We start from the raw sequence: 13,771 nt of genomic DNA, 5'->3' as shown, positions 1-13,771 counted from the left end.
ACGTAAAATCTACATGTTTTAAAGGCTTTTAAACAGTTCATCAAATTGGCTTTAGAAGGGGCCTCCCAGTTCGAACCTTGAGCAGGCTGGCAGGTTTGACTTTCTTCACACCCTCACCAGCTCTGCACATCACGGGGATCCTTCGCTCATCTGACCTGTGACAAGGAGCAGCTCTCCAGCAGCTCTCTCTTCTTAAATTACTGTTCTTGTCCCCAGCAACAGCAGGCAAGACAGCAGCGGCAAAGTCTGTTTTTCATGGAACTTCCACTTTTCCATCTCCAGTGTTGTTTGTCCTGCCTGCAGCTAGGCTGTAAATCAGCCAGGGAACCAAGCTGAGATACCAGAGCCCTAAATCCCAGGTTGCCTTGCAAACACCCGGAGTGAGCAAGGACAGACTGAAGGGTGATGGGACTTTCCCCTCCGATTGCGGCCGGGGTCAGTGAGGCTGGCAGGTGTAGAGTTGGGCAGGTGAGCCTGAGTCATGCAGGACACAGGGCGTGGCTTCCTGGATCAGCTCCAGAGTTGACATGCAGGTTCCAGTAACGGGCGGCTGAACTGGGCTAATTGCTGTTGCTGTTGCTGCTGCCCCAGCCCAGCCCTGCACGTAGCTGCAATGCTGGAGGGGGCGGGGGGAGGGGGGAACAAGGGGGAGGGGGAAGAAGAAAGAGGGGGAGGGAGGGGGAGGGGAGAGGGAGGGAGGGAGAGGGGAGGGGGAGCAAGCATTGGCCACCCTGAAGTTCTCAGGAACCAAAAACACACTTCCCATCCTTCCCAAGGGATCAAGCATCCCTGAAAGCAGCACTCATTGAATCCACCCCACCCTTGTTGTAGGTCAACAGGACCCTTCTCAAATTTCTGCACACCCAAGGTGGGATTCCAGGCAGCTACACAGCACGGAGACATTCGGACTGCTTGGCATCTCTTCAAGCAGAGTCAGTTATGGGGTTGACAAAGACAGCCAGGAAGACAAGTTTCAAGGACTGTTTTCCTAAACCACAAAGCTCTGAAAGCCTGAGCTGTTTCTTACCCTCCGTAAAGCCTCAGTTTCCTCATCTGTGAAACGAAGTGCTCATCCTCTGCCTTGGAGTCTTGTTAGAAGGTTTATGGAAGAGTCTGAAATTCCTTGGGGTCCATTCGAGACCTCCTGTTCCTGGATGACTACTTCCCTGCACCTGCCTAGAGCCAGTCACCCAGAGGATGGAGAATGAATGAAGGATGTACGGAAATCAATAACCTGACACTTTGCCCGGCAATGGCAGGTGCTCGTCAGAAACCAGGTGTTATATTAGGTGCAGGCCCTGGCTCGGCGTGCTGTGTGCTTTGTGGCCTGTAACAGCATGCTATGTGGCCCTCCCTTTCCGAGCCTCAGTCCCTCTCCTGTATAATGGGAGTTCTCCTTCTAGGTCTTGGGCCATGTTCTGCAGATTGCTGGAAAGTGGTTATGAGGCGGACACTCCCTGAAGGTGTCGCAGCAGTTGGGAAGATACATGCAGAGCTTTGCCAGGACAGATGAAGTCCTGTCAGCAGGCAAAGAAGGCTGCGGATGAGCCGGGCTGCTGGGCAGGGGTGACATCCCTGGCCTCACCCAGAAGCTCATGCAGAGGTCCCCGGGGCGTGTGAGGCCCATAATATGCTGTGCACTGAGCTGTGCTAAGAATTGTCTTGTAGGTGAGAGAAAATCACTTCCCAGCAAGTAGCAGGGGCTGCAGGGAGCTCCCCTCAGCTTCCGAGGTTTCTGGTCTCAGGAGTGTGACTGCCCTCCAGCCCCAGCCCCAGCACTCATGTTCATTCCCATCCTCAACAGACCATCACTTTGCCAAATAGAGCGGGTAGAGAGAACACACATGCTCCCAGAATGAAGCAGGAGGTGGAGGGCACGGACACACCCGGGGCCACCCAGGTACTTGGTGGTGGCAAAGGTGATGCATGGAGACTACACAGCAAGCTGCATGATTCCTTTTCTTTCTTTCCTTTTTTTTTTTTTTTTTTGGTACTGGGGATCAGACTCGGGTCCTTTAACTTTCGAGGCAGGTAGCAGAACCAATGAGCTAAATCCCCAGCCCTTCCTTTTCTTTCTTTTGTTCTTCCGTTCTCTCTCTCTCTCCTTGCCTTCCTTCCTGTCTCTGACTTTCTGCATTTCTCTTTCTCTTTTCCCTCTCTTTCTTTCTCCATCTTTCTTCCCTGCTCCCTCTTTCTCTGTCCCTCTTTCCCTCCCCTTCTTTCTCTCTCCCTCTTTCTCCCTCTCTGCCCCTGTTTCATGATGGGATCTCATTACATTACCCAGGCTGTCCTTGGACTCCTGGGCTCAAGCAATCCTCCTGCCTCAGCCTCCACAGCCTCTGGGTCTATAGATGAGGGCCACTGTGCCTGGCCCAGCATGATCTCACCTGGGCAGATTATGCTGCAGTGGGAGAACTGGTTCAACTTGGCCAGATCTTCTCAGATTTTAAAAAGACGCCAAAAATTCAGCTGTTTTTCTATGGAAATTTTACTGAGCCTAAAACACTGACAACTTGTGTGGTGATTTTTGTTTTTTGTGCTGGGGATGCACCGAAGGGCCTCATGATACAGCCAAGTGCTCTCCAAGGCGTTGCCTGGGCCCAGTCAGGTGATTGCTCTAAACCCAGCTGTCATAGGTGGGGTGGCTCCTGGAACCCCTCTGGGGCCAGGGGCTCACGGAGAAGCTGGCTTCTGGCTCCAGGGCCCTGCACTGCCTCAGGGAATCGAGGCGGGCTTGAGTCTCTGCTGCCACCATTTTGACATTTTAAATAACTTTTAAAGGGCACGAGATTGCACCTTTCACTGGGCCCTGTAGCTGGTCTGGACTGGAGGCCAGGGTGGAGCCCGATGACAGAGGCAGAAGGAGGCCAGGCAATGGCCCGGGGAGCAGATGGGCAGCATAACCACCGGCTGCATCTGGCCGTGCTGCGTGTGTGGGTGTGTGTGTGTGTGTGTGTGTGTGAAATTACGTCCTATGTGAGTGGGAGCTCGTGAGCGTGTGTAGTGTGATGAGGGATTGTGAGTGGGCTTGCATTTTTTATTTTGCTGGAGCCTCAAGCACGCTAGGCAAGCTTTACCACTGAGCAGCATCTTCTGCCTGTAGTGTATTTGCGTGTGTGAGTGATGTGCATGAGTGTACATGAGTGTGTGAGAGTCCAGTGTGTGTATGAGAGCGTGTGTCTGCATGGTATGGGTATGTGAATGCGGGGCCAAGGAGAGAGAGACAGAGACCGAGGGGCAGGGGAGTGGACAGGGGCCTGGGGCAGGGAGTCCCAGGGCAGTTTGGCAGATACTGATATTGCATGGCCTCTCTGCGGGTGGCAGGAAGCTGTGTGATTGAAGCTGAGAGGAGTGAGTCCTGCACCTGCCTAGGGGGCCTCACAACCAACCCAGTACGGGAGCGAGATGTGTAAACAGATAACTGGAAAGAAGGAGCAGACTGAAATAAGCCCTATAATAAATATCCCACCTCTTCACCTACTTCACAGGAGGCCTGTGAAGCTAGATTTCCCCTGAATTGGCTCGAGGGGTGGGGCTGTGGGATTCTGGGAACAGGCCCAGCCCCCTGGACCAGCCCACCCCCTGGGGCACACCCAGACATGGAGCTGGAGGAGTGACCTCCCTCCAACCTGCACAGCCCCACACCCAGTCCCCCAGGACTTGATAAGAGGTGAGCAGCAGCTCAGGGCGGGGATATAAACAGCCCAGCCCCACCCCCACCCCAGCAGGGCAGGCCCCGAGGGCAGGTAGGTGAGGCGGGTCCACCTCTGGGTGGGGGTCCATTCCCAGGCCCCTCCCTGGGCCTCTGAAAACTGGGAGGAGGATGGCTGGGTCCCCAGAGAGGCCCTGGGGAGGGGGCTGAGGAACAGCTCTGTGCTGGTCTTCACTGCATCCTAAGGGGCGGAGAGGCAGGTAGAGAGCAAGGTTGAGGAGACATTTGGGGAAGAAATGTGTCCCCAGGCCTGGTTTTTCCCCCAGGCTCGCCAAAGGAATGCTGGGTTCTGGTCCCCATTCTCACCTGGCCAATGACCTGGGGCCAGACTTTGGCCTCCTGGGTAAAATGGGGACACCCAGTCTCCTCAGAGGGCTGAGGCAGATTCAGTGAGATAGTGGGATGAAGAAAGGGACTCATAAACAGGAAACAGCAGGACGAAGGTCAGCCCGGCATCCCAAACCTGTAAGGAGCTTGGCTCCATCTCCCCACTCCTGCCCCACACGCCCTCTACTTGAAAGGGCCTCCCAGAATCTTCTTTTTGGAGCTGAAGAAACAGGACGAGCAGCGGCTCAGTAAATGTGTCTAGGGTTCCAAAAGCCTATCACCCTTTCCTGGCCAGGTGACCTTAGGCAGCACTGGTTCGCCTCTTTGGCGTGTAAGCCCTGGAGATAACATGAAGCTAGCACACCATGTAGCATGCACAGATTCTCAGGAAGTGAGGTCACTCTCAGGCTCTGGGTGCCAGAGCAGCTTGAGCTCAATGGCTTGGTCAGCACAGGACCAGGCTGGCTGAGCCTCCAACCTAGGCCGCTGCCCTCTTTGGCTAACTTGTTTCCACTACAGAAGGGAAATGTTAAGGACACCACTTTCCAAAATGGCTCCATACTCTGGTTTCTCTTCAGATTGTATAAATCTTTTGCCTTTTACATAATGGCTCCAGAAGATTCAAGGTTCTTTCAAGATTCCACCATTGACTCAAATAAATCTGTTTTATTTGTATCCCTTCAGTGAATAATCTGGTATTTCCAAGACAATTGATCAATATTTTAAATTTACAAAATGGCTGAACGTGCCCTGTATTTGAAGCTGCAAACTCCACCACCTGAAAGCTACTCTTCCTAAGTAGCCCTCCAGATGGTCCCTCCGGTGAAATATCCTCGCTAAAACCACACTATTCACGGTGGATGGAAGAGTAACAGTTCTGGAATCTGCTGAGGAAGTTCCAAGTCGGTGACGTCAGAGGAGCTCCCAGGGATAGGCCAAAGGACAGAGCCAAGGTGCCTCTACCAAACCTCACTTTGCATCTGCGGACCGGAAATGAGAAAGCTCTCCCCTAGGAAGGGATGGAACAAGGCAAGATGGTGTTCAGCACAGCGCTTGTCAGAAGACTGGCTGTCAACAATTATCAATTCCCTCCCTCCTTTCCCATCAAGTACTCATCTCCATTTTGCTTTGTTTTTTCCCTTTACAAGATCAGAACGTTGATTTCATGTTAGACACAAAAGCCAGGATTCGTATTACAGATATTCAGCTCTAAGCCAACTTGGCTGGGATGCAAAAGCATCTATTTATTCCACAAGGCTGGACATGCAATTCTAGACTTCTTGGAGAACATCAGGTCCAAACCTCTGCCTTACAAGAGGAAGCAGCCCCAGGAGTTTGCCAGGGTCACGGTGCCCATGTGCAGTGGCAGCCCCAGCCCCCTCTCTCAGCTTTCCCTGCTCATGCCCTTGCTTGTGTGAAGTCTCACAAGCTCTGTCTGAGCCACCTTGCTTGTTTGTCCCATTCCCAGCCCACCCTCCTGCCACGAGAAAACCACACCCATCCACAGACAGCTGAGATAGGTTAGAAAAAGCCCGGCGGGCACTTTATTGGAGGACTCTGCCTCCATTCACAGGAGAAAGGAACCAGGACCCCATCCTGAGGGTTCTGGCAGGGTTCACTCCCCCTTCCGCTGGCCCCCAGCATTTGGAGGGGAGGTGTGGGGAGAGGGATGCTTTAGAAAAAATAGATCTCTATGTACATCTGACATTTATAGCACATAAATTAGGGATGCTGTGACCCCCGCCTGTGGAGCCCAAGCACTGAGCAGGGAGGTGTGGAAGCCAATCCAGGAAGATATTTGAGGCCGAAGCCCTGTCCCATGTCCCAGCGCACTCCCCTTCGGCCTCCCATCTTCCTTGGCCGAGTCCAGGCAGGAGGAAGGCCTCGTCCACAGCCAGCATTGGGATCATGACGAGCCACACTGGCGAAAGTCACTTTGGATCCCAGAGCTTGTATTCCAAGGCCAGGAGGCAGTCCAGGGCTCTGCCACTCGCCAGCCTTCAGCTTCTCATAGCAGCACACAGGGAGCGTGTCCTAGAGGTGGGGAGGGGCGTCCGGCCTGCTGGTCCTCCAGGAACCTGTGGCCCCGGTCCAGTCTGTGGGTTTGGTCCTAGGTCTAGTCCAGACCTTTACTTCCGGCTCTCCACAACCTCTTCTTCCTTCCAGCCACTGGAGTTTTTGCCGAACTTGTAGACCAGCCGCCGGCCATCCACTCGCTCCAGGATCTCTCGTTTGTAGTAGTACCTGGGTGGGGGCGAGGTGGTCAGAGGCGGTCAGAGGTGCCGGCACCTCCCATCGGGCCCATGAGTCCTGGGCTGAGCTGCCTCTCTGGCTTTGAGCCTGGCCCAAACTCCCTTCATTCTCTTCTCACCTGCTGTTACCATGCTGGCCTAGCATCATGTCCAGGGTTCCTACCTCTACATTTGTTTTTTCCCCCCCAGTACAGGGGATTGGTCCCAGGGCCTTCACCCAAGCTACATCCTCAGCCTTTTTAAATTTTTGAGACAGGGTCTTGCTAAATTGCTAACTTACTCAGGCAGGGCTCAAACTTTTGATCTTCCTGCCTCAGCCTCCAGGGTGCTGGACTGACAGGTGTGCACCACCCCACCCAGCTTGTACTTGCTCCACTGCATCTCATGGGTGGGTCCTGAGGCTTTCTTGTTTGTACTGGGGTTGGAACCCAGGACCTTGCGCTTGGGCATCAGCACCACTGAGCTAAATCCCTGCCCTTCTGAGGCTTTTCACTGCAGCACAGGAACGTAGGATGGGAAGGGACCCTAGAGATGAGCTGCTCTGCCCCAGTGGCCCTAAGCATCTCTCTTGGGGCGCTCTCCCATGCCCGCCCGTCCCATGCTTCCTCCATGCTGTCACGGGGTCCACTGAACAGGCCCAGGCCAGGTCGCCCTTGTCCTTCCTCACCCTGGGGACACACCTGTCACGTGTAGCCAGCAGGGGCTGGACAGGGCAGGGCAGCGCCAACAACATCATCACAGGGCTGGCATCATCCCAGCGCCAGCTCACCCACCTCATGGCGCGGCTCAGCTTCTCATAGGTCATGTTGCTGTTCTTTTTCTTTTGGCCCCAAAGCTGGGCCACGGCCTCAGAGCGCAGGAACTTGAAGACGCCCTCATGCCGATTCTCCCATTTCATGAGGCCCTCGTTGAGCTCTGGGTGGATGAGGATGTCCCGGATGAACTCCCACAGGTGGGTGCCTCTGGGGGCTGCAAGGACGACTGCCATTAGCTGGTTCCCAGGGGTCCCCAGCCGGTCCTGCCCACCCCAGTGAGTGGCCAGAGCGCAGGCCAAGCCTCCAGGGTGCCGAGGTGGCCATCTCCCGCCCCACCCCCACCCCGGGGCCTGGCTGTGTCACGTGGCTCAGCTGTCTGCTCCATGGATGCAGACAGTGCTCACAGGCCTGTGGGAGCTAGGGCGAGAGCCTCGGTGAGAGCCAACACACAGACCCGGGTGAGCCTGTCAAGTGCAGGGTGGACTGGCCCCAGGCTGTGGTCCAGGGACAGCTTTCTGGGAAAATAACCCCCGAGGACCAGAGCACCTGCCCCTGTGTGTGTGTGGATATGGGAAACAAGAGAGAGGTAAGAAAACATCTTCGGGGGGCACAGCAGCAGGCTGGTTCTGGAGTCTCAGCACACCGGACCCTCAGGGCCACCTGAGCAGCCAGATGCAGACAGAACTGGCCACAGCAGTATATGGGCAGAAAACCTGCACTCTCCTGCCACGTGTAGATCCCCTTGAGCCTCAGTTCCCCCTCCTCTCTAGCACCTCTGCAAATGAGGTCCCCCACACCTGGGCCCTCCCCACTGTGGTACTGTACCATGGTGGGAGGATGCGGTGCACCATCCCCAGGCCCTGGGCTCACCGTGCTTGCCCTTCTTGCCCTCCAGGCACTCCCAGTACTCTTTGCTCAGCTTCCGGGGCCGGCCTCGTTTCCGCTTCCCATGCTTCGGTTCCCCCTTCTTATAGTCAGGAAAGCGGTCTTCGGGAAGGCGGGCAGAAGGAAGGTCAGGTAGGGGTGAGGGGCTGCTTTAGGGGAGCAGGGAAGAGGCACCGCAGAGGGCGACCCCAGGACCCAGGGCCTCACCTCTGGGTAAGAGCTTGCTGTCAGTGGCGTCCAAGTCCACGTCGCTTCCACCGGAGTCTGAGGAGTGGGAGCTCTGAGGAGTGCCGGTCCCTGGGTCGGGGGCAGCAGAGTGAGCACCGCACCCTGGCCCGGGTGGGAGCCAGGCACTCAGCAGCATGGCAGGAGGGGCGCTGTGCCCAGCTGGGCCTCTTACCTGCAGTGGAGACCTCGGAGCAGCCCGGGGAAGGAGCTCCAGTGCCATAGCTGGCGGCGTAGTAAGGGCTGGCCTGGCAGCTGTCCTCCATCACCCCAGGCAGCTCCTGGGGGAAGGGGCTTCCCTGGTCTGGAAAGAGGAGCGAGCTCAGCCCGGGCTCAGGGGCCCGCTAGGGACAGTGAGGTTCCCAGGCATCTGCGCACCCCGGGTTGGGACTTCTCTGGCTGGGGAGGGAGGAAGGAAACGTACTCTCACCGAAGGGGCCCGGGTCTCTGAGCGCCTCCTGGAAGGCCACACCGCTGTCCTTCTCTAGCAGCTCAATGATCCAGCTGAGTTCATCGGAAGAGCTGGAGGCTGACGCAGGGGAGGAGTCACTCCCACTGCTCCCTCAGGGGCTCCCTCTGGCTGTACCCTCCAGCCCGTGCTTGGGGTCCAGCCCAGGGCCAACCCTCCCCCGGGCCCCAGGGCCCTTGGCTGCTACTGCCCCAGAGCCCAGACTCACTGAGATCCCGCAGCTGGGCATGGAGTTGGTCCCCCAGGGGCCCGAAGACCAGACGCAGCTCCTCCAGGGCACAGCTGCAAAGGGTGGCCCCATCCATGTCACACCGTGAGAAGTCAATGGAGCTGGCGTCATACTTGTTCTTCTCCACTTGGTAGCTGATCCAGTCCAGAACCTGAGCCTTCGACCAGAACTGCGGCTGCTCCCCAGACCAGCTGGCCTTCTCTGCGGGCCAGGCACAGCGACAGGGTCGGCAATGGCCACTCCGGGACCCACAGCCCCATTTCCGGGGCCCCTCACTTGCAGGAGGGGCAGGAGATGACTCAATGCTCCGGTCCCACCCCTTTACACCCCTCCACCCCCAGCCAGCAGGCTCTTAGGACAAATGTCTCCCTTGCCCAGAAGGCTCCCATTTCACTTCACCCACCGGTGCCCTCCAGCGACGTGTGGGGGTTACTCAGGGACAGCACTAAGTCGTCAGCCCCAAAGGTGGCAACAGGGGGAATAGGGGCCAGGCTGGGGTCCTCCACGCTGTACATAGCACTGAAGTAGTTGCTAAAAACGTTGCTAATCTCACAGGTTGCAGCCATGAGGCTACCTAAGGAGAGGGGACAAGATTGGTGAGGATGTTGGGGTCCCTCCCATACACTCCAGGCTACTCTCCTCTGTTCTGTCCCAAAGGGCAGGAAGGTACAGGGACTTGGAAAGGTCAAGAAAGGTGTCTAAACCAGGGCTGGGGGCACATGCTTGTAATCCCAGCACTTGGGAGGTTGAGGCAGGAGAACTGCTAGTTCAAGGTCAGCCTGGACTCTTGGGCCAGCTCCTGACTCAGAAAGAGAGGGGGGAGCCAGGCATGGTGGCACATGCCTGTAACCCTAGCTCCTGGGAGGCTGAGGCAGGAGGATCACTTTGAGGCACCAGGCTGGGCTACATAGTGAGTTCAAGGCCAGCCTGGACTAAAAGTGAGGCCCTGTCTCAAAAAAAAAAAAAAAGAGGTCAGAGCAAAGTGGGGCCACTGTCCCCTTGTGCTGGGCTTCCTCCTCGATTATAGGACCCTTGGCCACAGCAGACAAGTCACGGCCACCCAGTCCGCACCCAAGACAGTCTGTTCCTGACCCTCAGTCCAGCTGTGAGACTCCAGACTAGAATGGTCGCCTCCAGAACTGCAGAGCCGCCACACCCGTTTCCCAAGGTGAGGGCAAAGCGATGCGGCAGGTAGGAGTCCTACCTGCGCAGATGTGGTCAGCAGACAGGCTGGCTTCGGAGGTCACAGGTGAGGAAAATCCAGGTGGCTGTAAGCTCCGCCAGGGAGCATCGAGGAGTCTGGCTGCCGCTCGCCCCCACCCGCTCTTAATAGGGCCATGCAGGAGCTCCGCCCAGCACCAGGCCCTTGCTGCGATCCCGGCGGTAACCTGAGCTGCTGGCTCATTGGATAGAGGGGATTTCCTGGCCTTCAGACTGGGCTCCTGGCCCCAGGTGATTTGCATATTAGGTGCCACTTGGCCTGGGTCCTAGCAGGCGGTGCTGGGAAATCAGGCCAGGCTGGTTTAATGATTGTCAGAGTCTGTCATCCCACACCCTCTGGGGTTGGGCCCAGGGCACCGGGCCGGGCAGGTGGCGGGAACGTCGCTGGGATGGGCACCTGTACTTTTGGCTGCCCTCTGGGGCGGGAAATTTCTGGTGGGCTGGGGAGGAAGAGGCGTGGGGGAACACAGAGACCTGGCTGGCCTGGGTCAGAAAGCCCGCTGCGCTGTTTGGAGGTCTGGGGACAAAGGGCCCAGTGGGAGGGAGGTTACTGAGGTTTAGGGGTTTCCTCCACAGCACCCAATGGGGTACAGGCTGAAGACTGCAGGCTCCCCAGGCAACATTCAGGGCTTCTGGGTATGGCCAGCCAGGCTGCCAGCCTAACCCGGGCTCTGGGGTCCCCAGCTACAGGGCCCAGTTGCTGGCATCCACTTCGTCGGCCACGTAGCACTGTCTGCCCAAACCCCACCCAAGCGTCAGGCTGTTGCAGCGTTCGGAGAGATCCAGCCCACTTGAAAGCTCTTCCCTGGGTGCCTGATGGAGCCTCCCTGCCTAGGGGCTGCTACATCCACTTGGACTCTTTTCTGTTCTGCAGTCCAGTTCTGGTCCAGTCCCTCACCCAGTTCATCTGTACCTGCTGGTGCCCTCTGGTGGTCAGAAGCCAGTGGGCTGGGTGTGGTGGCACACACCTGTAATTCCACTACTAGGGAGGCTGAGCCAAGAGGATCGCCTCAAATTTGAGGCCAACCTGAACTACATAGTGAGACTTTGTCTCAAAAAAAAAACCAGTGGGTCATGACATTGACCCATACATACTACCGCTGGTAGTACTGTATTACTGTACTTTACTATATGCCAAGTGCTTTTAACATAAAAATCCTCACACAAAATATCTGGTAAGCAATGTACAGTTATCCCCATGTTACAGGTGAGGAAACTGCAGCTCAGAGGGGCTCAAGGCTGCCCGGGCTCCCCTGAGTTAGATAAGGAGGGGGCAAAGGTGCTCTTTTCCTTGGACCCTGTGCCTCTAGCTGAGCCCTGGTCTCTATGGGCAGAGTATTTGTAGTTTTGTGTACTCAATTCCAAATCCAAGGGGCTGGGTCCTACAGACTACGACACCCCCCAGGAGTAACAGGGTGGAGATTCAAATGTCTGTGGTGTCAGGCCAGATGTATGGATTGTGCTTATCAGTTTTCCTGTAAGAATGAGGCTGTGCCAGGCTGTAACCCCAGCACTCCTAGAACATGGGAGGCTGAGGTAGGAGGATCGCCAGGAGCTCAAGGCCAGCCTGAACTACTAGCAAGGCTTTGCCTCAAAAAACAAAATAATGGGCTGGGGGTTTAGCTCAGTGGCACTGAGCCTGCCTGGCAAGCGCAAGGTCCTGAGTTTGATTCCTGGTACAGAAAAAAAAATAAATAAAACAAACAAACAAAAGACAAGATTGTAGCTGAGAATAGTGGCACACAGCTGCAGCTGTAATCCCAGCTACTGAGGAGGCTGAGGCAGGAGGATGCCAAGTTCCAGGCCAGCCTCAGCAATTTAGCAAGGCCCTGTCTCAAAATAAAACCAGGCACCAGGTGTGGTGGAACATGCCTGTAATCCCAGGGCTCAGGAGGCTGAGGCAGGAAGATGGCTGTCACTGTGAGGCCAGCCTGGGCTACACAGTGAGTTCAAAGAACTACATAGCGAGACCCTGTCTCAAAAAACAAAACAAAACAAAATTCAAAATAAACTAAAAATCTGGGGATACAGCTCAGGGGTAGATGGCGTCTCGTGTGTGTGAAAACCTAAGCTCAATCCCCAGTTCTGGGGGAAAAAGAAAAGCAGTTTGGATTTAATAATTCCTAAAGTCTCTTCTAGCTCATTTTTGCTTGGTACTTGGTTTGGTTTTGTTGTGTTTTGTTTGCAAAGCCAGGATCCAGGATAGGGCGTGGCTCACTAGCTAAGTGCTCTACCACCGCTACACCCCCAGCCCCAAGCTAGTTTTTTTATGATGCTGAGGGCTAAGATTTGTGTCTCTCCCCTCGCACCCTTCATTAACATCACAGTGCCCTGGTAGGTTCGCGGGTCGCTCACAAAAGGTGACTCCAGCTTCAGGACCCTCTCCAACTGGAAAGCCCGGACACTGGTAAAGTCCTCCCCGGGTCTGCTCTTCCTCCTGGTCTCGGAGCCCCGGTCCCTAGGAGAGCGATAAGGACGTTCAGGGTCCCGTCCGCTGGGCCAGGGTGGCAGGAGGGTCGGGGCCTGGCTCGGATTTTCCCCAGGCCTTCAGGGGCCCTCCCCGAGCCCGAGGCGGGCACGCCCTCTGCCCAGTCACTCGCCCTGGAATGCGGGAGGACCTGCTCGGCCCCGGGCTGCTCACGTGCTCCCGGCCCGCGAGGACGGGCGGCCGAGCAGAGTCCCAGCGTGCGGGGCAGGCCGTCAGCCCTGCCGCCTTCGTGGGCTTCCTCGGGGGGCTCGCTCCCTGCCGCCGCCCCCGCCGGGAGCCAAGGAGGGGGACAGCGGGGACGGGTGGGGAGGAGCTTCGGGGCGTAGCTCCTCTGGGACAGGAGGGTGGCAGAGCGGCCGGGAGAGGACAGGCCCAGCCCGGGGGCGAGGGCGCGCTTCCAAGGCTGAGACCCTGACACCCCGACCCTAGGGGCGGGGCACGTGGGCAGCCCCAGAAGTCCTTGCCTGTGACCTCGTGACGTTGCCAGAACAGCCCTGAGTTTGGGAAGCAGTTTGCCATCAAAATACCAGTGCTCTGATAGCTCTTCCCATCCATGCCCAGGGCCGTTCCTGGCCCACAGCCCCTGGCAGTGTGGAAACTCCTGTGGGCCGCCTGCTTACCATACCACTCCTCCTTGGCTTTGAGACTAACACCAAACAGGACTTAATTCTCCTTCCCAACGCCATGCAAGTGCAGGTGAGGCTAACCTACACTCCAGAGCCTTGGGCAGAGCTACAGTGGACAGTGGATCAGGGCTCCCTGTATTTTTTTTTGTCCAGTACCGAGAATCAAACTCAGGATCTTGCACTTGCCACTGAGCTACATCCCCAGCCCATGGGGTCCCTGTATTTAAATCATTTTATTTATTTATTTTTGGAGGCAGAGTCTTGCTATGTACTTCAGACTGACCTTGAACTCACGGCAATCCTCCTGCCTCAGCCTCCCGAGTGCTGGGCTTATAGGCAAGCCCTACCATGCCTAGCAAGTTCTAACCCAGCCTGCGCAATTTAGCGACTTAGCAAAACCTTGTCTCAAAAAGGGGGGAGGCCCTGGGATCAAACCCCCACTATCACAAATAAAGGAAATAAGGAAAAGTAGGGAGAGGGAGAGGGAGAGGGAGAGACTAAGAAACGTGTGTGCATGTGGAAATGATGGAAGAACTGGAAAGCCATTCATCCAGTGTTTCCCCTGCAACAGCCAAGACATAT

General features: G+C 56.4%; 1 protein-coding gene across 2 annotated transcripts; it reads right to left on the bottom strand.

Annotated features, from left to right (window-relative positions):
* Positions 1 to 5,556: 5,556 nt before the first annotated feature.
* Elf3 (E74 like ETS transcription factor 3) lies at positions 5,557 to 12,526 on the bottom strand. Of its 2 annotated transcripts, none has more exons than XM_004862225.4 (9): positions 10,059 to 12,526; positions 9,258 to 9,428; positions 8,834 to 9,055; positions 8,581 to 8,685; positions 8,332 to 8,460; positions 8,139 to 8,228; positions 7,917 to 8,033; positions 7,065 to 7,260; positions 5,557 to 6,283 (listed from the first exon to the last, which is right to left on the bottom strand). In XM_004862225.4, the coding sequence occupies exons 1-9, from the start codon at positions 10,315 to 10,317 to the stop codon at positions 6,169 to 6,171; spliced, it is 1,404 nt and encodes a 467-aa protein (XP_004862282.3). In that variant the 5' UTR covers positions 10,318 to 12,526; the 3' UTR covers positions 5,557 to 6,168. The 2 variants fall into 2 exon arrangements, with proteins under 2 accessions (XP_004862282.3, XP_004862284.2); XM_004862227.3 differs by having other exon boundaries at positions 8,587 to 8,685.
* Positions 12,527 to 13,771: the final 1,245 nt, after the last annotated feature.

The sequence above is a fragment of the Heterocephalus glaber genome, unplaced genomic scaffold, assembly GCF_053883595.1.
Source record: "Heterocephalus glaber isolate CG9 unplaced genomic scaffold, H.glaber_assembly_v1.0 deba00001600, whole genome shotgun sequence".
Classification (NCBI taxonomy): Eukaryota; Metazoa; Chordata; class Mammalia; order Rodentia; family Bathyergidae; genus Heterocephalus; species Heterocephalus glaber.
Note: the sequence above shows the minus strand (reverse complement) of the source record. Positions and strands in the feature narration are given on the sequence as shown.